Source organism: Boleophthalmus pectinirostris, unplaced genomic scaffold (assembly GCF_026225935.1).
Source record: "Boleophthalmus pectinirostris isolate CB_2022bp ecotype Guang Dong unplaced genomic scaffold, ASM2622593v1 HiC_scaffold_1, whole genome shotgun sequence".
In the NCBI taxonomy this organism is placed as follows: domain Eukaryota; kingdom Metazoa; phylum Chordata; class Actinopteri; order Gobiiformes; family Gobiidae; genus Boleophthalmus; species Boleophthalmus pectinirostris.
The window spans coordinates 25,610,326-25,634,647 of record NW_026570970.1 but is presented as its reverse complement, the minus strand read 5'-3'; the positions used below and the strand labels follow the sequence as shown (position 1 = coordinate 25,634,647).

Here is a 24,322-nt window from a genome sequence, read left to right as displayed (position 1 = left end):
TTAAATTAAAATGATTTGTGCCACCATAGTCTCCCTTGAGTCTATGGGAAACTGGAATATCAGTTTTTATTTTCTATCATCATGAGGGGGGCGGACCGGATGTAAGAATGCCACCTTCAGATGGGCTTGGGGAAATATGGGGCTTTAACCACAAACAATAGCGCTCCTGCAAATCGCATTATCTCCCAAGTCATTTTGTGGGGAGACCGGAGGGGTGATCATCCATTTTATCTGTGCAACTCTGAGACCAGACATCACGGAGCAACGCGAAAAACCCACGGCGTGTTTGGTGCGTCTGCTAAACTTATCAGGTAAGGAGTCCCGTTACAGAGAGCTAATGCTACCCCGGCTACTTAGCATCATTAGCATAGCATAGCGTTAGCAGCGGCGCAGGTCAATTCATTCATTTCCAGTCAGCTGCCCAACGTGACGAACTTTACTTCACAAATAACTGATGATCTTCTGTGCAGTCGTTTCGATAATGCACCAGAATATCCCTGATCTGCAGACTTGTAACAGTAGTTTTAGTGGGTTGCTAGTGTTTTCGCTAGCGGTATCTGCCCTTGTGCGTCTCTGGCAATGCGCACTAGTTAGCTACCAACTTATAGTGATTTTAGCAATCATTGGTGCATCCTCTGTTTTGTGAGAATTGCTACAACTCTGGCTTGTTGAAATTGATATGTTAATCTTTGTTTACTTGTAGACACGTGTCAAAGCGATAAGGAGTAATAGCTGCATTTTGGATAACAATATTTCCTGCAGGTGAAGGATGAATGTATGTTGTCAGAAATAGTGGATGTATGCGGCTGAGAGCAGGTGTATTCTAATGTAACGTGGTGTGCGCAGTGTCTGGTCAATGGCGTGGTGTCACTGGGTATATTTAAAACGTGGTGTACTGTAGACAGCGGCGTATGTCGTGTGAGAGCCAGTTGGCGTAACGGAGTCGTACCACCGCTCACCCAATCCAAAGGTTACTGTCGGTCATTTCACTTCTGTGCCTTTTTGACTTCCTTATTAAAACCGACATATTAACTGCAGTGTCGACTTTTGACTGAAGTTGTATATATTTTTGAGAACATTAGGGAATATAATTGGTCAGAATTCTAATATAAATTCTTAAATATTTTTATAACGTGCATAATCTAAGCAATATGATATTAGGCTACTTCTTGCTTCTTGTATTAACTCCAAAATATATTAATTACAAAATGTATTAAATACGGTTGTTCAAATATGGATTGTCCTCAACTCCATCATGTGTCATGTTTGCACAACTATGGGAAGCAAATTTACTCAAACCACTAGAGATCAGATAATGTGAACAATTTAAGGGTTTCAGATATGAAAGACATTGCTAAATGGGCCAAAAACACATCATTACTGCAATAGAGTGTGTTTTGTAACATTTTATCATTGTAGTTAAATAATGTAGTAATATGAATAGTATGTGTGCAATGTGCTATCTTATCAGGTTTGTAAGACTGATTGTATTATGACCACTTGGTCACCTGAAGCTCATAACTATGTTGGCTAAACATAGACTATTCAGTTAAAAGCAATATCTCTTCGTACTATGCCTGACTGTGGACCTAGATAATTAAATGAACAAGTGATATTTGAGGACATTTGCACAGGTTGGGTTTTATGAGATGGTTAAGTCTATTGATGGTCTTAACAGTCACCTTTGACCTAAAATCCCCACTCACAAAGGCTTCCCCATAAGACCAGTATCATTAAGGTGGGTGGAAAAAAAGGGAAGAAATACTGATAACGGGTATTCATCTTTTGTATAGTTGATTAGAATGGTATAATTGAGAGCCAGAAACAAGAAATGTGCATTGCACTTCTCAGCCATAAACCCAGTATTTGTTACCATGTTAAACTGTTTTTTTCTCCTCCCAAAATTGACTTCTTTTTTGTCAGCTCCTGCACAAAATTAACATGGCCAAAATTATAGTTCCCTGCCTCTTGATTGTTCTAGGACATACTGCCATGATGGTTATATTTAAATTGACTTCCTTGTCATTTCTTTTCAAAGCAACCTGATGCCAAGCTATTTTGGGCTTTCCATAATTGACAGCTTCAATCGGTTTGTGACGACAATTTGGAAAAGAACGTAGGAGCAAACAGAAGAAGCAGCCCATAAAGGAAACATAATAAAAACATTGACTATATGTTATGGAAAATAATATTTGTTTTTAGTTCACTAATTACTTTATTCTAGAATATTCTACTTTTATCCTACTTAAAACTTACTGTTTGGTAATTGTAAATAAGTAATATAATTCTATTAAGTGAGAATGAAGTAAATTCATCCTGAAATTCATTCATTGTTGACTAGTACAAAATACTCACAGTGAGTTGTCTGTATTTTTGTTAACCTATCTAAGAAATGTGATCAGCCATAATGCTGGGGGAGTATTGATGTAACACAATATTGAAATCTACTCTGTTCACTGATTAAATAACATGCAGTCATTTCATTGCTTTACTTTAATTCATCTGGTTTTATGGTGCAACAAATGTAATTGTGTTAACCTGACCATTGTCGATACTAGCCCTTGTGTCTGCTTTGTTAACAGTAATGAATTGTGACATATCCAGGGTGCCCATAGCCTGCTAATCAGCCCTAATCTGATCTACTGGATTAGAAAGAGGGGATGCATCTAAGACTGCACTCCCATGTGTCTCTACCACCTCCTGAGATTTTGGGCCAGCTTGTTTTTCCTAAAACTTCCTCCAAATCACAGACACACTTTTGGATCTTTAAGTGTTAATTGTTTATATTTTATGCATTAAAATTACCTGCAGAAATGGAGGTTAGTTTGTGCTGAATTGGCAGGGTCTGGGAGCTGAGAAGTTGCTGTCATCATCGTAATCTGCCCCATCGCTTTCCTGGGATTAGCATCGTTATGAGGAAGGACGCTCTGTGAATAACCGTGCCGTCATCCCGTCTATGGACATTTATTATATTATTTTTAATATTCTGGTTTTGATTTGGTAACAAGCCAAAAGCCAATATGTTGAACCAGAGCGCGGTTATGATCTTCACGGGCATTTGTGGAGCTCTTGTGGTGATGGCAATGGCCTACTACGTCTACTGGTAAGTTTGTTATTGCACTTAGAATAGGGCAAAGCAAGGTAAAATTTGTTTGAGTATTTATGCAGTTATTCAGAAATAGTTTTGTAGCTGTCATGTTACTTTTTGGTCATTGCCCAAGTTGTTCTCCAGCCTGTATAGTTACTACAGATGACTCTAGTCAGTCTCTTCTGCCATAGGAATAAATGGAAGAAAAAATCATAACTGATCCATAGCTCTGGTAGCACTCCCATTTGTAAAATAACTACTGATAATTCAAATTCAGTTTATAGACGGTTATAAAATAAATTTGCTCTTAACTGCTGAATATCTTAAGGTTTGGGTTGCATTTCACATACAAGCAACATGGTTGAGTTTGTGAATATGATTTAAGGCTCTGAATATTTGTTGAATGTCTCTCCCCACTCTTCATCTGCTTTTACTTTTTACTGTCATGTTTTGCAAAAACGATTAATTTCAAACGTAAAAATAAGGCTGTGTTATCTGGCTTTTTTGGCCTGAAGTTACTGTTTGATAAATAGTCTTGTTGTAGCATGATTCTTCTAAGAAATAGAAGTAGTTTTGTAGGTGACGCAGCAGCTGTCCCGTTCTAAGAAGATTTAACCCGACTTCCCTAATCTTCCTCCAGGCAGGTCATGGGGTCGGGCCTCAGTTCAGCAGGGACATAGATATCTATTGGCTTTGTGCTTGGACTACCAGAGAGTTTCCTGGTATATAGAGCTTGGGATAGAATGTCATAAAACAGCTGTTCCCATGGAAATCTGCCATATTTTAAGCAAGCATGCAAAATGTCCATAGACATGCATTAGACTATGTAAAAAAGCAAACTAACAATCTGGTAAGATGTGGGGTCACAACTGGTAAATGCATTTATTACACTTTAGTATCAGAATACCTTTTAAAGAATGCCAAGTTTAGTAATTAGCATCTTAAAATGTTCATTGTTTTAACATTAGGGTAGCAAATTCTGTACAGTTTGACAAGCCAGTCCCATGCTTAATTATATTATTTGACCAGTATTTACTTCTACTCTGAAGAAATAAAATCAATACCTGATGCTTTGCACATTTATATTATTCTATGCAACACATGAAGTTATTAAAATGTCACATTACTACTGATATAAAATTATCTTCTTTTTAGAGGTGGTATAACAAATTGGTATCAAAAATGTATTCTAGTTTCAATACTAGGTGTATCCTGATTCCTGAGGCAGTGCTAAGGGAACATTTTTTGGCAGTCCTACCACAAACACATGATAAAATATTTGTTCTAACTTGCAACTTATAATTGTCTTTTAGTGAAATATTCAAGATGGTGTTATTAGTTTACACAAATTCCACTGAGTATAAAGTTAAAAATATAGAGTAAGAGTACAGTCCAATGAGATTCATTTAGTCTTCCGATAATATGTTATTAGGTTCTTTTTTCAGACCAACAGTTTGTTCATGACAGTTTTGTCTGTTCACTAGCGGTCTTCCTCAGAGTGGTCACGTCAAGTTGCTGTGACATGTCTGGTCTGCTGATTTAAACGGGTTTTGGCATTGTCTTCCCAATCCATAATGTGGTTCTCTCTTTTACAGTGGCCAGAAATGGCCAATTTGAGTTGTTCAAGTTCTGTTTTGTGTTTTGTTGCTCATGTGCACGCCTTCGCTGTTTCCTTCTTGCATTATGTCCTACGGTCCTTTTTTCGTGTATGTCTTCCCTGTTTCCCCAATGTATGTTGTATTGCAGGACATGCAGGGTATTTCGTATATGACCTTACATTTATGCTCCAGTTCCTTTTTATCTTTTGGGTAGACGAGAAATTGCCTTAGTTTCCTGTACGGGTTTATTGGTGTATCGATATTGCGTTTTCTCATTGCCCTCTTCACTTTTTCTGTTATGCCTTTAATGTTACCATGCCTGCGCTCTTTTTTTTGTTTTGTTTTGTTTTTGTTTTTCTTGTTCTGTTCTTCTTTCTCTCTGACCTGTTGTTTTCCTTTGTTGCCCATTTTGGGTATTGGTATTGCTCCAGAGCATTGTGGATGTATCTGTCTTCTTCCCGTTTGTCTTGTTCATCTGTTATAATGTTGGTTCTGTCAAATAATGTTTTTACGACAGAGAGTTTGTTGGCTGTGGGATGTTCTCAATGTTCATAAAAGATACTCGTCAGTGTAGGCTGGTTTTCTATGTATTTGTATTTTGATTATGCCATCTTCTCTGTGCTTGATGTTAATGTCCAGAAACAGGTACGCTACAAACGTTCAGTATGCGAAAAAAGGCGCATAGGACACAATGCGAGAAGGAAACGGTGAAGGCATGCACATGAGCAACAAAACACAAAGCAGAACAGGAACCACTCAAATCTGCAACAGCTGTAACAGAGCGAACCACATTATGAACTGGGACAGAGAAAACATCATTGGGACAGAGGACAACAAACATTGTTGCTGAATTAAAGAGGCAATCGAAATACAGAAATGTGCCCATGGGACTATAAACCGGGACGAGGGGGCTTTTTTACTCTCACACACCTGGGATACTTTCCTGAGGAAGTTGGCCTGCAGATGGCGCTGTCATCCTGCCTCCACCTGTAGGAAGACAAAGCAAAAACCTGTATAAATCAGCTGACCGGACACATCACAGCAACATCATGTGACCACTCTGAGGAAGAGTGCTAGTGAGCAGTCCAAACTGTCAGGTATGAAAAAAAAAAAAAAAAAAACTCTTGGTCTTAAAAAAAGAACCTAATAACAGAGTAGGAGTATAGATGAAACACTGCCTTTATTATCATTCCTCAAGTTTTGGTATCTTGCATTCATGCTTTTTGTGCTTTTTCTCCTCATAAATTGAGCATTACTAATGTATTGATGATGAAGCAGAATAAAGTGGAAGCTGTTGTCAAAGCGATCATTTGGACCAAAGCTGAGTGTGAAATCATGGTTATTTTGAGTCTGACTCCAGGGTGAGCACAGAAACCAGAGAAATGGGCACAAAGTTCAGCTGCTGCAGCAAAAGTCAGCTGTTAGCTGTCGTCAAACAAACGTGATTGTTCATTATCTTCAAGCCAGATAGAAACTGTATTTACCAAAATGTAGCAAATGTAACTTGTTGTAATAGTAGAATAACCTTTATGCAAATTATTACACTGTGGTATTCAAAATGTTGTATGGTTCTTCTCGGTGGATTGTAAGTCAAGTCCTGATTTCATTTGTAGTCAAATAATTACTGACTTATTTCTTGTTTAGACCTTTTTGCTCTTGTGTCATTTTAGTTTTTGCTATCGAATTTTTGTAATTGCATTTTAAATATTTCGTTAAGATAGTATAACCTCACCAACACATTTAATACATGTGGGTGAAGTGTCTTGCCCAAGGACACAACTACAGTAAGTGCTGGTCAGAGCTGTGATCGAACCACCAACCTATGACATGCCTTGCTATATGACATGGCCTGCTATTTGACAACTTTTCAAGGACTTTAAGGAAGCTACAGCCCTTTAGTAAAGCCAGTTTAGCCTTTCAGTTTTTATTAAAAGTGTTTGCCATATAAATCTTGCAATAAATCTTGTAATTCAGTCAGCTCAGATCTATTCCTGCCCGTATAATCAGGACAAGCTCCCCAGATGCACCCACTTCTCCATTGATAAGACTTGAGGGCCCACCCTTCACATAGCGACATGCTACAGTTATCTTTAGCACTGTGCCTTTCCAAGTCCGAGCAAAGTTCACTTGTTTAACCCACAGTAAAGACGTTTGGACTTGCACACACCACAGATGCACACGTGGAACTTAACGGATCTATTCCCAAGCCACCATTTTCATCAAGACACTGGGCTGCTGGAGGCACATGTAAGGTTTTATTTTATATATGACTCAGTTTATTACTCTGTTTCTATTGCTGTTTACAGGCTCTGAAGTGGAGTTTGTGTTTTGGCTAATAACTTTGGGCTGCTTTTGAAAGGCTGAAAATATAGTTGGTTTGGTGAACTACAACTACAGCTGCAGACTTGATGTCAAATTGAGAAGTGGTGTTGGTGGACATTGAACATACAGTATGTCATGATAATAGGGCTAGCTCATGACATCTTTCCCCTCATATACTCATCATTTACAATTTGTGTATTTGTGTGTTTTGTTTTGGGGGTTTTTTTGTACTAGAACATATACAAATTGCTTTCTACATTCATCTCCTGAACACTGACATTTAACATTTAACACAAAGAATAGTCAAATGCCTTCCTCCAGAGTCTAACCTGATATTAAAAGCAGGTGGTTTGGAGCAGAGGATTGCATGTAGACGCTGATTCAAAAGACCCAAGCATATCATTGACAATTAGAATTGACTGAATTAGAATTTGTTTAAAATTTGAATAATTGCAGAGCCCTTCATGACAAGGATTTTGCTAAGCTGTGTATCTGGCTTTGTTTATCACTCACCTGACCAGACTTTTTTACATACTATGCCAAGTGTGGTTTTATTGTATCCTATGTAAAAAAAAAAAAAAAAAAATCTTCTAAGTTCTCAATGATTGTGAAGTGTTGAACTGACACTCATCTCATAAATCTTTGTGGAATGAGATTTCCGTATTTTGGATATTAAAGGTGCATTGTATAACTTTTTAGGTGGCGGGTCCATCAAATGCTTTTCTCCATGGAAATGTTATTGCTTTCCCTGGAATGTTCCATGGTATGGCATTAAACATATACATCTAGCTTCTTGCATATATTCATTTTGTGTTCTATTGCTATGTAGATACTGGTAATTCCTTCCATAAATAGGGACTCTCCACAGATCTGAATTGTAATGTAGCGTAGTGAGGAAACCTGCTTGTCTCGCTCGTGATAGATGGGTTATAGGGTATACTGTGGAACATTCTAGACTAGGGGTGTCCAAACTTTTTTCATCAAGGGCCACATATCTAAACACAGACGAAGCAGAGGGCCGATTAAGTTCCGTAGACTGATGCTCACTACGGGGAATAATTGAAATGTGTGCATGTTTAACATGTTAGAATGAGCCATCAGTCTTTATTCATGCTAAGATCCTTAAAACCACACATTAAATATGAAATATTTGCTTTATCAAGGTAGATTTTCAAAAAATTTGCAGTAAAAAATAATTTTTCAATTGATGCAATGTAATTTGGGCCAATTCACCTGGAAGTCTGAGGGCCAAGAAAAACTTGTCTGAGGGCCACATTTGGCCCCCGGGCCATAGTTTGGACATGCCTGTTCTAGACAAAACAATAGCATCTCCATGGAGACAAGCAGATAGCAGACCCTCCACCATAAAAGTTGCACTGTATACCTTTAAAAAAGAAACAAATAAAAATATTATAAAAGTAGTATTTTAGCCTGCAGTAATTCCAGTGAAAAACTATGGAGGCAAAAAACAGTGTAAAAATGGACTGGCCACATTTCTGAGAGAGAGAGTTACTCAACCTGTGTCACCTTTGGCCCCTCTTTTTTAAGCAGACTAGCTTTTTAAGGGTTGCAAAGGTCATGTTGGGAAAATAGTGCCACTTATTTATACAACATGTGTGAAAGAAAATGGTGTTTAATCTCAAAGCAAGAGTACTATATGCTGTGATGGTTATTTACAGTTGCAGAGTTGCTTTATTTAAAACATCTGTCTTGTTCATTGCTTTCCTTTTTTGCATCTCAGTATTTTGGCTGTTTTGACCTTCTCGAACACCATCAGAAGCCAACCCAAAACACACTGCAGACTGCACTTGATTCAATTTGAATGCTCTGTCTCTGCCTTTCATGGTTACTGTCACTTATGTCGGTTGTGTTCAGAATTAACGTCTCTGCTCTTTCTGTTTTCTGTTTCAGGACTGTAGTATTGGCTGACGGACCGTGTAAACGCGGCTTGTAAAAGATCCCCACCGTGGTATGTATTGTTTCAGTTTCTTTTAATGATTAATTCATATGCGTACTTTTCCCCATACAATTATGGCTTTGTCAAAGGCTGAGCTTTAAAGCTATCTTGAAAGCTGAGCAGGGTTGGGTGGGGTTGGTACTTTGATGGGAGACTGCTAAGAATACTATTTATTGTGTCCTTAAGCAAGATACTTCTCCCACATTGCCTAATATGAATGTAGTGTGTGTGGGTGGGTGAGTGAGTGAGTGATTGGTGGTGCTCAGAAGGGCCCATGACATTTGGCAGCCACCAGTCTGCATCAGGCAAGTTGTGGTAATAACAGCTTACCGCCACTGAGTATGCAGTGAATGTATAAAGTGACTTTGAGCCTCTGGAAAAGATCCCTGGAAGTGTTCCCTGGAATCAACACTTTGAACCTAATCTTGTCTGAAACATAAAATGCAAATCTGTTCACTCTATCAGTCTACTTAAGCTGGCCCTCTCCTTGATCACCTGTCTCTCTGGTCTTACAGGTCGGTGGTTGTGTGTAGAGGGGCCTGCGTAGCTCGGGGCTTCGCAGCCATGGCTCTGCTGGCCTACCTCAAGAGCCTGTTCATCCTGCAGCTGCTGATGGGCTTTGTGTTTGTGGTGAGCGGCCTCATCATAAACTTCATCCAGCTCTGCACCTGCGTCCTGTGGCCAATCAACAGGCAGCTGTACCGCCGCATCAACTGCAGGCTCGCCTACTCGCTCTGGAGCCGTGAGTACAGCCTGTGGAAAAATACATTAGCACAAATATTTGGGTCTTGATTGGTGCTGTAATTGCAGTCACACCTATTTGAATTATATTTCAAATCTGTTTCACCCCAGTACATATATATTGTTAAGCCAACTCTTGACGTCAAAATGAGACCGCTGTGTGCTATAATCATCTAATTAAAAAGCGTTGTAACCTCTGTGAATCAGGAAATGCACTGTTGGCATGCTAGGTGTTATTGACATTATACAGCTCTGGCCTCTGAATGTTTTTTCAAGGCAACTATTTTTATAATTGACTGGGGTAATAATAACTTAAGTTAACTTAAGTTATTTGATTACAAGTATTATTTTCTAGGTCCATAGGGTGGGAGTGACATAATGGTTTAATTTTAAGGTGTGAGTTATTGACCAAACCTCATTTGTTTCTGAACTTATGGTATTATGGTGTAGTCATTGTGAATGCTGTTATGGAATACTTTTATCTCTGTAAGGAAACTGGCTTGTTGCAATTACTGCTGATTCAACCTGTCAGAAGCAGTCTTGGTGGAGACTTTCTTTTCTACATCAACCTCCTAGCTAGCTGCTTCTTTCTTCTTTCTTTGTGATTTTAATGTCCTGTTTTTTCAGTGACGGATACAATGTGTCTAATCTATTTGTTTGCTGGCAGAGCTGGTAATGCTGCTGGAGTGGTGGTCTGGCACAGAATGCACCCTCTACACCGATCAGGCTACGGTGGAAAAATTCGGCACGGAGCATGTAATTGTCATCCTCAACCATAACTATGAGATTGATTTCCTGTGTGGCTGGACCATGTGTGAAAGATATGGAGTATTGGGGGTCAGTAAAGCTTTCTATACATTTTTGCTAATTTCTTTTACAGAATTAATGATTTACAATGTATGCTTTTTTTGTTTTACAGAGTTCAAAAGTGCTAGCCAAACATGAGCTGCTGATGGTCCCTCTAATTGGTTGGACGTGGTACTTCCTTGAAATAGTTTTTTGTAAAAGAAAATGGGAGGAAGACAGAAAGACAGTGTTTAGTGGACTGAACAGACTTAAGGATTATCCCGAACACATGTGGGTAAGTGTCCTGTATTTGGATTATTTACTCAAAATGAAATTTGTGGTGTATTCGTAATACTCATAGTGTGAAAACATTTTAAGGGTAAATATGGTGGATAAAAGGGTACAATCATATAAAAATGTAAAAAGAAGATACATTTGAAAAGGTATGTGTTAGGTAGGATAGTTGGCTGTCAGAGACCTCGGCCAAGTCATTTATACTCACAATGATATAGCCCATTAATGACTCTCCCAAAAATACCCTTTTTTGTTGTAAATTTTAGCATTTTATAATGTCACAAAAAACATAATCTGAATTACAAATCTGACCAGAAATTGAAATAAATTATGTATTAAAAGTACTATTGTTTAACCTAGTGTATTTTTTTCCACATCTTACTTCATTCTTGTCCCAGCTGTGTAAATAATTGAAAGCGTTTTGCAAACTTGCTTTTTTGGTTTTCCTAAAAGGATTCAAAGGATTTTCACTGATATGCTTCCCAGGTTTCTTTTATTTTATAGAAATCCATCTTTTGTTCTGTGTCCTTTGACCGAGTTTTCATGAGCTAGTAGTTGCTGGCAGCTTTAGACACTTCAGGTTCAGAGGTCACCAGCTGTCTAACACACATCCCAGAAGGCAACTTGTTTGCTTTTCTTCTATTTATTTATTTTTAAAATATTTGTTGTGCTTTTGTGGTCTTTGCCAAATGTTTACTGCAAAGACGTTTGCTAAGGTGCAAAGAGTTCTCAGGTGAGATAAGTGGGATTAGCGCTTGATCTAATTACTTGGCAAGTCAAACATCAGGGCAAGGCTGGCTTGAGTTCTGAGTCATAGAAGATGATGCTGTTAAATTGGAATGCTAATGGTCACAATCACAAATCTTAAGCCTACTACTGAAGCAGTAATACAAACATAATACAGTTTACAGCTAATGCTATCAAATGCTTACCTGACCAGCCAAAATGCTTTAAAAAAACACAAAGATGAGTGGATCTGAAGCCATATCCTGTCTCCCTGATTTCAGAGGGTGTGACTGACAGGAGGATTAACCAGAGAGTTACATGCCCCGCTCACTTTAAAAGAAAATGGCTGCTTACACATAAAAAAGGGGGGAAAAAAATCTACTCGACTGAGAAACAGTGTGAAATTTTACAGAATCAATAATCAAAGCACCATACTATTACTTATTTCACGCATAGTTTGTCTAAGTCTAAAAAATTTATGTATTTTGTTCTGAAGGTTAGGAGAATTTTGGAGATGAGCTGTGTTCCACATTTGAGAGACATGTGCTACAAATTTGGAAGGAGTTTTTCCACCCTTTATGGTCCGGTTTCAATCCCTTCTGGATTCAAACAGAATGTAGAACCAGTTTGGTTGTGCTCACTAACAAACTAAGCTCTTGTATTAACATGCTCGCTCTTCTGATGACCAAGATAAGGGGCTCTATCATGGCATAGTGTTACTTTGGGTAGAACTTGATCTGTCACTGAACCAACCCTCACTGAAAAGCTATCGTTCAGGTTTATGTGTACTGACGCAAGACTCTTGTCTTTGCAGTTCCTGTTGTATTGTGAAGGTACACGGTTCACGGAGAAGAAGCACCAGATTAGTATGCAGGTGGCCGAGAGCAAAGGCCTTCCCAAGCTCAAATATCACCTCCTGCCCCGCACCAAAGGCTTCACCACCACACTGCAGTGTCTGAAGGGGACAGGTAAGGCTCTCTGTACACAACTACAGCATCAAAATGTAATGTCTTCTTAAAATTACAGGCCTATAAATATGAATATTTTTATTAAAATATAAATTCATTCATTAAAAATATAAAAGTAACCAAAAATTTCCCTGCAGTGCAAAGAAGACATGCACATGATAAATACTGACCCCACACAATAAAAATATATGCTCTATAGTAATTAACATGACAGGCCTACTTTTAAATGCATTTTTAAAAATGTATAAAAGATGTATAGCATTCTGTATTACCACTACAAATACTACTAAAAGTAAGTCTTCTGATAGTTTGGTATAAAATCAGCTTAACTCATGCTTAATAAACCTTGTCAAAAACTCAAATTTAAACATGCATTTCATTTTCAACCTGTTCCACATTATAATTACTTACGCTTCTTCCTCACTTTATTTTCTGCAGTGTCTGCTGTTTATGATGTCACCCTCAACTTTAAAGACAACCAAACCCCGACTCTCCTGGGCATCGTCCATGGAAAGAAATACAAAGCGGACATGTGTGTGAGGTGAGTGAAGGGACCCCCATTTCTGATGATAAAGCGTTTCACCGTGATCCAGCTGCTCTGAGCCTCTTCAAGTGTAAAATGATGAATGTAGTTCTCGCCTTATGGCCCCCGACCACCTGGATCTTTGTCCTGGAACAATGAAGCCTGCACCTGACAGCTCTGAGTGCTTTGGCCTCATTCCCAGTGTGTGGATGGCTCTTGGTTTAACAGTTTAACCAAATGAGGTAGCTCGTAGATAAGAAGTGCCTTTGTGAATTCGAACACGCACTATGTAAATCTTACAAATTCATACCATATTTCAGCCTGATCACTTTTAATGTCTGTAGGAAATGGTTTTGTTTGGTTCTATATAGAGGCTTTTGAGATGCAGTACTTTGGTTATAGACAGACTGCCATCTAGTGGACTTGCTGGTGTACAACAACAAAATATGCTACACTTACTGTATGCTGGCCCTTTTGAAAAACCACAATAAGCTAATAAGCTAATTCACTAACTTATTTAGGGCTTTTATGTGTCAAATTTCTTCCACATTTACCATTACCAATTCATACAAAGGGCTACACACATAGTCAGGGATTTTGTAGGATTACAGACAGGTGTATGCTCAACCAATTATACCAAACAGATGTTAATGATCATCAATGTCATACGTAGGTTGGAAAACAGTCATTAACTGAAAGAGAAAGAGCTCTGTAGGAGGCTTAAAACTGGAGTTGAGGAACAGCCAAATTCTACCAAGGTGAGGTTGTGGAAGATGGCCTCATGTCACTTGTCATACACCACGGCAAAACTGAGCACAGCAACAAGACACAATGTAGTTATACTGCATCAGCAAGGTCTCTCCCAGACAAAGATTTCAAAGCAGACTGGGCTTTCAAGGTTTGCTGTTAATGTTTGGAACGACCTACCAGCTGAGTTCTTTCAAAAAGTGTATGCAAGTATACCTAGAAGAATTGATGCTCTTTTGAAGGCAAAGGGTGGTCACACCAAGTATTGATTTGATTTAGATTTCTCTTTTGTTCATTCACTGCATTTCACTGCATTTTGTTTACATTTGATGAGACTCTTGGGATGTAGGTGTTCCTACTAAACTAGAAAACAGCGAAAACCGTGAATGTCTTGATGGGAGTCTTGAGCACTTAGTTTCAAATGTGCTTTAAATAAGTTTTGCCTTTGTCATTTTCACAGGCGTTTTCCTGTAGAGGACATACCTGATGATGAGCAAGAGTGTGCCAGCTGGCTTCACAAGCTCTACCAGGAAAAGGTAAGGATAATTTGTGTTTGAACGTAGCCCGATGCATTAATAACAGACCTGTGAAGTTACAATGTAAGCAACTAAATATCATTATGTACAACTTTTCAGAGCTAAAAGTTTGGAAAATTCATTATGTTTTGTCCCCTGCAGGATGCCTTACAAGAAAACTACAACAAAGAAGGCAAGTTCCCTGGGCCCACGATAATCCCGCGTCGCAGACCGTGGACATTATTAAATTTCCTGTTTTGGGCAACCCTGCTGCTTTCACCTCTCATCAACTTTGCATGTGGAGTGGTCGTGAGCGGCTCCCCCCTTCTTATAATTGGCTTTATCCTCTTCCTCGTCATAGGTAGGTGAAGTTCATTAGTGCAACTTGATACTTGCACTGAGCAAAAAGACTTGAAATTTGGTGCTCTATGTAACTTTTCGGGTATAGAGTCCCATCGCCTATTTTTCTCCAGGAGATATTATTGGTTTGCCTGGAATGTTCCACAGTATGGCAGTAAACTTCTATATCTATTCTTCTATCTCACATGGATTAAGTTACTGGTGTGTTATTGCTAAAAGAAAAAAAAATGCAGTCTTAGTTTGAGGTTTCGCCAGATCTGCCCTTTTAGCTGGCTTAGTAGCATCACCTGCTGGTCTCCATGGACATTGTTAAGTTAATGGCCATATCATGGAACATTCAAAGCAAAATGATAACATCTCCATGGAGACAAGCAGATGGTGTTTATTCATCAGAAAAGTTACATCTTGCACCTTTAACACTTGTATGCTCTCTATTATCTAACTAAATACATTTTTTCTTTTGCTTTTACTTACAGCCTCTATAGCCATCCGCCGTCTCATAGGAGTAACAGAAGTAAAGAAAACAGGCTCAAGTTATGGCGATCAAGAGGCCAAGAAGCAAAACTAAAGTGTGTCATCCCATTTAACAAAGTGTGGTTGCATTTATGCAGCGACTATGATCTCCTCCAATACTGTTACGGCAGTCAGTAAGTCAGGAGGAGAATCAGCTAAAATAACAACTAAGAAATCCCAGATTGAGAAAGCCTGTGTTGAAAAACAGACTTTAGAGACCTAGCGAGAGATGCAGAGATGTGCGTCTATAATCCACCTAGTAACCCACTATCCCATTCCACTAAGTCCCAATAAGGCTAAGCTCCAAACCTGTCACTTGGAAAGCTGGCCTAAACAAGCCATGGCCCACATTGCCCACTTAACTACCTTCACAACAACAGAATGGTTCAAAATTCATCCTGCAGGCGCCAAAACACAACGTATATTTGGATAGCTCTAACCTCACTTCCAGAGGTTATCCATTTTGTAATCTTTAACACACAATATGTCTCTTCTCTCTCTCTAAGTGGGACTTGTAATAGGAACCGGTGCCTTGAGGCCCCAGTCTCTCTTCACTAATATGGGGGTTCATCCAATTCACACACAACGGGGAAAATTTGGTTTCAGGCATAATTCAGTTTTCCTTAGACAGTAATTTTTGTGTAATATTGCAAAGAGATCCCTTTCATTACAGTTTAAAAAGACCAAATGTATTTCTTAAATAATGGTTTGAATTCAGGTTTGGAACAATTTAAAACCAAAATCATTTTTATTCCTGTCATATTAACAGTGCTATTGACAACTGCAGGCCCTAGTTGTCAAACCAGACATTTGGAATTAGCAATGCATTTAAATATTGGAAAACTGTAGACTATTAAAATTAATACAACTCAAATAAAATTTCTTGGAATTAAAATATTTCTATTCTTCACATAATCACAAATTATACCACTGAAAATACCTTCGGCAATATTTGCCTATTCAACAATTAAATAGGCCAGAAGAGGGAGCCAGAGCACTACAAATGGTACCTAGTCCGTCGATTTACAATTTTGTATTGTGTTCACAATTTTGTACTTCTAATTATGATCACATGGAGGTAATATTGTTGCGATTTGGGTGAACCTATTCTCTACTGAAGATCTGTGGAGAGACTGGAGTCTGTTCTATCACTATAAGGGCTGTCCTTATCAAGGATACCTGCCATGTTACAGGTCTCATTACCAGCACTGCTTTTTTTTTTTTATTAATTTGACACCACATACAAACTTTCATTCATATTTTACAACATGATCACTTTGGACTACTTACATTGTATTTTGTTTTAGTATCAAAACTATATTGTCAGGGCAAAGCACCTGTGTTATGCCAGTCATTCATACCGCACATTTTGTGTCTAAACCGGTCACTTTCCTTGCTGTTTGGTTTTGCTGTCTACGTTTAGGCTGCTGTAGTCTTTGTTAAACTTTGCCTTAACTCAAGCTTGCTCAGACAGGGAATATTCTTTCAGCATCCCTTTAATCATTCTCCATCTATATTTTATTATAGCTCAATTTATATATTCATTTTTACAGTTTACAATGGTCTCTTTTTGCTTGAATAGTCAGATTGTTTTGATGCATACAAATAATCATGGTATTTTAAACTAATATTATGAAAAGGTGGAAATCCATTCATTTCAAATGTCGATGTTGTACATGTACACTGACATAGACAAGAGCACAGTGCAGAATTTGCAGGAACAAATGATTTCTAAAATATTAGAAATGGGCCTAATGCTAAAAATCATATTATATAAGAAGTTGTTTAAAGTCCGTTTTGATTATTCCATTTGGGATTACCAGGGATAAGAAACATGTATGATGTAGAGGTGGTTTCCTTACAAGCCTTAATAGTCAGTGCTGCTTTGATTTTTGTGTGAAATTTTAGTTGCCATCTGAGCCCTGCTATGGTCAAGGACTGGAAGATTAATAATTTTGTAGCAGATTTTTGGGATCATGTTCCCCATAATGCACTGGTGTTGAAATAACTGACCGAATAAATTGTGAACTTTGATGTGAAGACCGACCATCATAAAACTGACACAATGATGGTTACTAAAGATCATTTCATAGATCTGGTTTCCTTTTAAATACAAACCAATATCCCACAGTACTCTGAAGCAGAACAAAAGCTGTGAATCAAACTATATATTTGAATATTGAGTTAAAGACAAACTGCTGACTGTGGTTGGAGAGCTTGTTGTTTCCCCAAGTATTGATTAAAAACATAAAATTGATTATTAATAGGTAAAATTAGTATTATGTTGTTGTTATGCATCAGCTTTTCTTTTCTAAGGCTATTTTTATGTTTTCTGCAGTTGACACTTGATATTAAAGGATTAAATAACAAAGACACTTCTTTTGTTGATTTATTCTTTGAGAACATCATAGTGAATGAGACCATTTTCATTATCATGCATCTTCTATCACACATACATTTCATTTTAAATCACAGTTTTGATTTAAAACATTGTATAAGCAAGCTCAACACAAACAATGAATGTCTTCTACTTACAGATGTCTACAAGCATGTCAATAAATACTTAAAAGAGAATTCAGAACAATCCAATACAAAGGAAATATATTAGCCCGCCAAGCAGTTTTGTTTGAATTGATGCTTTGCAGTTAACGGATATAAAAAAATCTGAATGCCGTTTAATTGTTTACATATTATATTTATATTGAAATAAAACATTACAATCATAAAGCTGACAGTTTCTTTACAGTAAATATACATTAATTGGTATATACTTAATCTTCCATAATTAGCATTTATTGACATGTCTGTGAAAATTGCGCATTATAACATTATTTCAGTTAACCGGGCCTTTTTGTGAATACTTAGCTGCACAGTAAGTGTAATATACTGAGATTCTATACATATGTACATTATGTAAATAATATGTTCACTTTTAGAAATGGCAGAGATAGTCCTTTTGCAATTCAGGCTGCAACCAAATGTGACAGTGTACCAGGGGCATACCTATAAACATATATGGTGGAAAGGGCCATTTACACTAGTCTTTTATATTATATAGATTAAGTACACAAAAATAAGTTAATTTCAGATAATTGGAAAGATGGCAAATTATTGCAATCTAAAATCTAAATTTAGACATTTTATGTATTATATAAATACTTTGTCTGTACTAAATCTGTACAATAAATAATGGATGACACTATGAATTGCTTTTCCACTATATGTACTGATATGCACCTTTTAAAATGTCAAACAGAGAAGCTATAGTAGAAAACTGGGTTTGGGATCTTGGCTCCTTTCAGGTCTTTAGCTGTAAATATCAGCAATGCCAAACGTGTCATTTTAAAAGCCACAATTTTTGCATCCATACCACATGCTTTCCAGGCGTTTCTAACCTGTTTTTATCATTGATTCTGATTTGTTACTGTAGTGGGAAACCTTTTGCATGGTGTGCATTATGGCACAGTCACTGAATCAAGCTTGTTCTGACTCAGGGACACTCCTCCAACAGCTGTGGCATTCAAACAATTTGGATCTCAATAAAGACTTTCTGAGGAAGATGAAACCCAGTGAGTGTGAGTTTTTCATTTGCACTGGTCAACAACACATAACTCCCCTTTCCAGCCTCAGTCATAATTGTGATTTGGGTTATTTTAACCTACACAAGGATATTTGCTGTTTTAAAATGGTTGCCTACAAAAACGATTGTCCCCTGTTTTTTGTGCTTTTCAAACAACTATCCAAACATTACTATTATATTCAGTGATTAATTTCATTGGTAAAATATGAACATCTACTTATTGTTTTAGAGTGAAGTGCCAAAAGGTTTAGACTCTCCATATGCTTGTTGTGTATGTAGCGTCCATATTTGTAGATATAGGTTCATAAAAATGTTATACCAGATGAATAGATTGAATAATATACTACCTTACAGTCAACGCTGCAAAACCAAGTTGCAAAGCCAAGTTTAAGTAGTGAAGATAAAAACTACAGAAAATAATAATAATAATAATGATAATTTAATAAATAAATAAATAAATAAATAATAATAATAATAATCTTATTTGTTCTTACTTGGCCCTATAACAGAATGAATGATGTTCGTGACTCCTCTTGAGACAATTGCTGGAGATGGTTTTACATATGACCACTAGAGGGCGTAAGCAATTGGAAAGATTCATTTACATACTGTTTACGTATTGTCGCTGAGTGCCTTTTTTTTTAAGATTTAACTTTAAAGTAACACTCTTATCGTACGGACTGAGCTAAAGTGATTACCTGCTCTGTTCACAGAGTACTAGATAAAACTGATATCTTCACAGCAAAAGAGCATGACTAGCTGTTTGTTATGAACTTTGAACTTGAGTCAGAAATACAAAGGCTGAAAGAACTTGAACACAAACGGACCATGGCAAAGCAGTTAATGTGTGAGGAGGAGACTGTGTTTATTAATCCAAGTGTCGAAGATCTAATTCCACAGTAACAAATGGAGGAAATTATGGACACCTGTAGAGCACATCAACAAAAAGGTGAAAAGATTTTTGTTTGTTTGGCTATTTTTAGAGCTTGGATGTTTGTTTTGTTTTTGTCAGTGATGTCTGCAGTGTCTTAGTTCATTTCAGTTAATTTTCTTGTTTATTTAATTTGTATTTTGTATATTAATATGAGAATATACTACACCTACTCTAATGCATAATTTTTTTTTTTTTCTATTTTTTTACTTGTGAAATCTGAAATCTAATCTAGAGTTAACTTGCATTCAGCAAGTTTACTTTACTCACAGCTACGAATTTGTGGATCTTAATGATTGTGAGAAAGTAACAGTTACTTTCAGGGTAAAAAAAAAAAAAAAAAAAAGCACATTACTTGTCAATTAGACTAAAGTTAACTTAAATGAGACAAGTAACTTCAGCAGTGAAGTATTATTGCCAAGAGTCCAGCTCCAGTTTCCATTTTTGTCTGTTCCCAGTTAAACGTTTTGCTAGGTTTTTTTTTCTAAATGGCATTATTGCAAAATAGAACTTGTTTTTACTGTAACTTGTGTATATAAGTAACTTTACTTGCTCAGTTGAAGGCAATTGGTTTCCATGGTTTTACCAAGTAAGATTAATTTTCTCTTAAAATAAAGAGAAACTGACTTAAGCTCAGCTTTAGATTCACAGTCCACTTTAGTCAGATTTTTCAAGGTAATCGGTTTCCTAGATTTTTTCAAGTAAGGTCTACTTATTAGATATTAGTGTAACTGCAATAACACTGATGACTGATGTTTTTTTTTTTCTTTTTATCGAAACATAGTACAGGAATAGGAATTGCATTGCAAGTATACAAAAACAAGTATTGATATTTGTGAGAAAAAAATGCATGTAAATTTCATGTTTTATAATTAGACAATCAATAAAGGACTAAATTGCAGTACATGACAACCAAAAGAGGGACAGGTGGTCATCCTAAATGTGTCAGATTTGTACAATTAAAAAAATCATTTATGTTTTCTCCTTAGTAAATTTCTATCACTGTTACCTATTCTTGTATCCATTCACAGGAATCAAAAGTGTTCATGAGTTGCGCCTTGTCCTTTTTGGTCATGGATGGCTGGAGAAGAGTTCAACTGGAAACACCCTACTTCAGCAACAAATGTTTGACACCAGACGAGACGTGAAAATGTGTGTTAGGAGACAGACTTCGAACCAAAATGGCAAAAGAATTATTGTGATCAACACTCCGGACAGATGGGTGCAATACACTGTACAAGACCCAGGTTTAATCAATGACAATATGGCTGAATGCTTGTGTATGTGTCAACCAGGACCCCATGCATTTCTTATGGTGGTGCCTCTTGGTGCTAACAAAGGGAGAGAGTGGACAGTGGAGGGACCTCTTCAACTGCTAAATGATCATGTATGGAAAAACACAATTGTTGTATTTACCAAACCCGAAAAGTTAAAAGGGATTTCAATACAAGATTATGTAACAAAAATGAAGTATCTTGGACCACTGCTGGAGAAATGTGGACATAGGTACCATCTTTTAGACACAAGCTTTTATGGACAGGAGAGTCAAGTGGAAGAGCTTTGGGAGAAAATTGATGTGATGATAGAAAACAACAAAACAGAGACAGGAGTTGGGATTTCAACCAAAGTGGAGGCATTTTTATCAGAGCTGAACAGAGAGGAGGTGGAGAAGAAGGCCAAGCTAAGGCAAAGCAGCAGACAAGCATCAAGGAGTGTGCTGAGATCCCTTACTGGTAAGTATTGTTTGTTTTCTCTGATGGAAATGGTCAGTTAGTTCGATGTAGACTTGATTTGGTCCACTATATCCAGACATAGTTTAGTCCCACTTTTGATGTGGTGTGTGTGTGTGTGTGTGTGTGTAAATATACCTTTAAAAAGTACTAACTGAACACCAAGTGGAAAAGTGCAAAATAAAGGATGTAAAACTGAGCAGGAGTAGGCACTAGAGATATGAGCTGTCCTTGTTGCAGTTGCAGAATTTATTGTCTGCTCTCCTCTTCTGCTTTACTAACTTCATATGAGAAATACAATTTTGTATGAATGAAGACATTTTATTCCTCCTTGTACATATTTACTTTGGAAAAATGAACAAAGACTTTCATAAATCATAATGAACACAAAGTTTATCAAGATTCAGGCTTGGTAACAACTTAAGGGATTTGTAGTTAAAGTAGTGCAATAACTAAGAAGTTACTAGTCCTTAATGATTCTTAATAAACTTTTTGTTCATTATAAACAAAGTATATCCTTATGATGTATTAAAACTAATGAAGATTACAGTAAGTATTTATTACACATTACCAGTTTGCCTTTTTATGTTTAATTTAGAAAAGCGAGACCCAGCTTCAGAACATCGAATCCTGATTGTCGGTCCAAAGCATGCTGGGAAAAGTTCAACTGCCAACACTATCCTCGGAACTGCAGACTTCAGTACAGCTATGGAGATGTCTCAAAGTCATACAGGCCAGGGTGAGGTTTACGAGAAGAAAGTAACTGTAGTGGATACTCCTGGCTGGCACGGCAGATACTATAGTCAAGATACTCCACTTGAAATAGTACAACAGATTATAGAAAGTTCAAATACTTCAGTACCTAACGCAGTACTTCTGGTTTTACGCTGTGATGAGACTTTTACTGAAACCGATCGCCTGAAAGTGGAGGAACATATGAGTTTGTTGGACACCCACGTTTGGTCAAAGACTATATTGATGTTTACCTATAAAGACAAACTATGCAGCACTGCTATTGAGGAGCACATTGAGAGGTGGCCTGCTTTACAATGGATAGTAGACAAATGTGGAAATAGGTATCACGTTTTAAATAATTTAGACAAAAATGACCAAATTCAAGTTAGAGACCTGCTAGAGAAGATAGAGGAACTGGACCTGTTTAATGATCATCAGTATTTGCTACAGTGTTATATGCACGCTCAAGAAAGCTGCCAAAATTTAGACAAAAAATGCAAGGAAACTGAAATTCAGCTGAACAAAACAAAAGCAGAGAATGAAGAATTGAGGAAAATGAATGAAGAGAAGGATTGCTTAACTAATAACTTAATGGAAACAGTAGCGCAAAAAGACATTGTAATCTGCACGTATAAAAACAAGGTAGACGAAATGAATGCTAACCAAAATATTACACTTCGGAGCTTGGAAAATGTAGAAAGGGACAACAACCAACTTAAAAAGTATCTCATGGAAAAAGATCAGCTAATAGCATGGTTGTCATCTGAGAAGACAACAGCTCAAAAAAGCATTGAAGTAGAGAGAGAACGAGTGGACAAAAAGCTGAGTGAGACGATTAAAATGCAAGATGAAATGGAAATGGAAATTATGAAGCTACAAGAGGAGAAGAAACAACTGAATACAGAGAATGAATGTACCAAGATGATGCTGCAGTCGGTGGTGACGGAGGTCCAAAAGCATTTTAAGAAAAAGTACAATCTGCAAAGAAAAATGACGGTGGATGTGAGCACTTTGGACATGCTTTTCAGACTGGAGAATGAGGAAGAGGGGCTGAAGAACAAACATCGTGAGTATAATCACCTATCTATTATTAGTAGTAGTAGTAACAGTAGTAGTAGTAGTAGTAGTTGTTATTTATTCTTACGTTATAATTTATTTCTATTACAGCTGAGCAAAATATCCATCTATGTGAATCTGAAAAACTGGTGAGATTTTACAGTTTCACTTTATCATGTTATTTATTTTACACATTTAGACCACCATGCCTATGTTGTGTTTATGTTTGAAAAAAATTGGGAGAAATTTCTCATTACTGAATTAAATACTGAGTTCTGGATTGACAGTGTTATCACTATTATTATATATTCATTGCTGGTTGTAATACTCCTGAAAGAAATTGTATTCCATTATGCCATTTGTTGCATAAACTCCAATACACAGCCCTCCTGTTTAAAAAAAATAGACAAAACTAGGTCAAATTTGAGTAAAATCTTAAATATAATTATGTTAACTATGTTTCAGTGTGAAACTACTCTAAGCTGTCATATGCACTTTAAATGTGTTTGTTTTTTGTTGCCCAGATGAAGCCTCGCTCTCCCCTCACCTCCTCCCCTGCATGGCTGTTGGCTGGAGGAGCTGCACTGGGGGCTGTTGTGGGTGGAGCGTTTGGAGGTTCCTGCAGGATGGAGGCAGGACTCAGGCTGAATCTGTGCTCTGCTGCTGGGGCTGCAGCCGGGACACTACTGGGGGCCTGCTGGAAATCTGCTGGGTCGAAGACACAAGTCCTCAGGGAGAGTAGGAACAAAGACAAAAAGTGATTAGTGGAGTGTAGAGCAGAATCAAATCGAAAACACTAAATGGACACTGAAACACAATTAACAGATTGCTAAGGCTGCAGTTTTTGAAGAAGGCAAAGCAAGTTTATTTGTATAGCATTTGTACCCAGAGTAAAAAGTACTTTACAAAATAAGAAATACATTAAAATCATAAAAACACTATAGAGAAGAGTGCAAGAATTGTTTTGAGTTTAGATTAAATTTTTGTCAAAGTAGAGACCTGTCTCACATTTTCAAGAAGACTGTTCCAGATTTTAGCTGCATATGAAATGCTGACTCTGGGCCCCAGCAGGAGGCTGGTCCCTGAGGTTCACAGAGTGCCAGATGGTTCATATGGCACTAACATGTCAGAGATATAGTACTATTATTTGCT

At 37.3% G+C, this 24,322-nt stretch overlaps 2 protein-coding genes across 3 annotated transcripts; both read left to right on the top strand.

The window, feature by feature from the left end:
- The first annotated feature begins 103 nt into the window (after window positions 1–103).
- agpat3 (1-acylglycerol-3-phosphate O-acyltransferase 3) lies at window positions 104–17,513 on the top strand. 2 transcript variants are annotated; one of them, XM_020920337.2, is made up of 10 exons: window positions 104–311; window positions 8,920–8,977; window positions 9,481–9,707; window positions 10,374–10,543; window positions 10,626–10,787; window positions 12,327–12,480; window positions 12,919–13,021; window positions 14,211–14,286; window positions 14,428–14,626; window positions 15,102–17,513. In XM_020920337.2, exons 3-10 carry the CDS (start codon window positions 9,530–9,532, stop codon window positions 15,191–15,193), a joined length of 1,134 nt encoding a protein of 377 aa, XP_020775996.1. In that variant the 5' UTR covers window positions 104–311; window positions 8,920–8,977; window positions 9,481–9,529; the 3' UTR covers window positions 15,194–17,513. The 2 variants fall into 2 exon arrangements, with proteins under 2 accessions (XP_020775996.1, XP_020775995.1); XM_020920336.2 differs by lacking the exon at window positions 104–311 and adding an exon at window positions 6,798–6,933.
- Window positions 17,514–19,571: 2,058 nt separating this feature from the next.
- Window positions 19,572–23,931, top strand: LOC129407744 (GTPase IMAP family member 8-like). Its single transcript, XM_055149803.1, has 5 exons — window positions 19,572–19,667; window positions 20,681–21,391; window positions 21,987–23,180; window positions 23,282–23,319; window positions 23,695–23,931. Exons 1-5 carry the CDS (start codon window positions 19,625–19,627, stop codon window positions 23,929–23,931), a joined length of 2,223 nt encoding a protein of 740 aa, XP_055005778.1. The 5' UTR covers window positions 19,572–19,624.
- The last annotated feature ends 391 nt before the right edge of the window (window positions 23,932–24,322 follow it).

Coding starts and splice junctions, on each gene's coding strand:
- agpat3 (XM_020920337.2), top strand. CDS start 9,530: ATGGCTCTGCTGGCCTACCTCAAGAGCCTGTTCATCCTGCAGCTGCTG. Junction 10,788..12,326: donor ATTATCCCGAACACATGTGG/GTAAGTGTCCTG, acceptor TTGTCTTTGCAG/TTCCTGTTGTATTGTGAAGG. Junction 14,287..14,427: donor ACAAGCTCTACCAGGAAAAG/GTAAGGATAATT, acceptor TGTCCCCTGCAG/GATGCCTTACAAGAAAACTA.
- LOC129407744 (XM_055149803.1), top strand. CDS start 19,625: ATGGAGGAAATTATGGACACCTGTAGAGCACATCAACAAAAAG. Junction 21,392..21,986: donor ATCCCTTACTGGTAAGTATT/GTTTGTTTTCTC, acceptor TAGAAAAGCGAG/ACCCAGCTTCAGAACATCGA. Junction 23,320..23,694: donor TATGTGAATCTGAAAAACTG/GTGAGATTTTAC, acceptor TTTGTTGCCCAG/ATGAAGCCTCGCTCTCCCCT.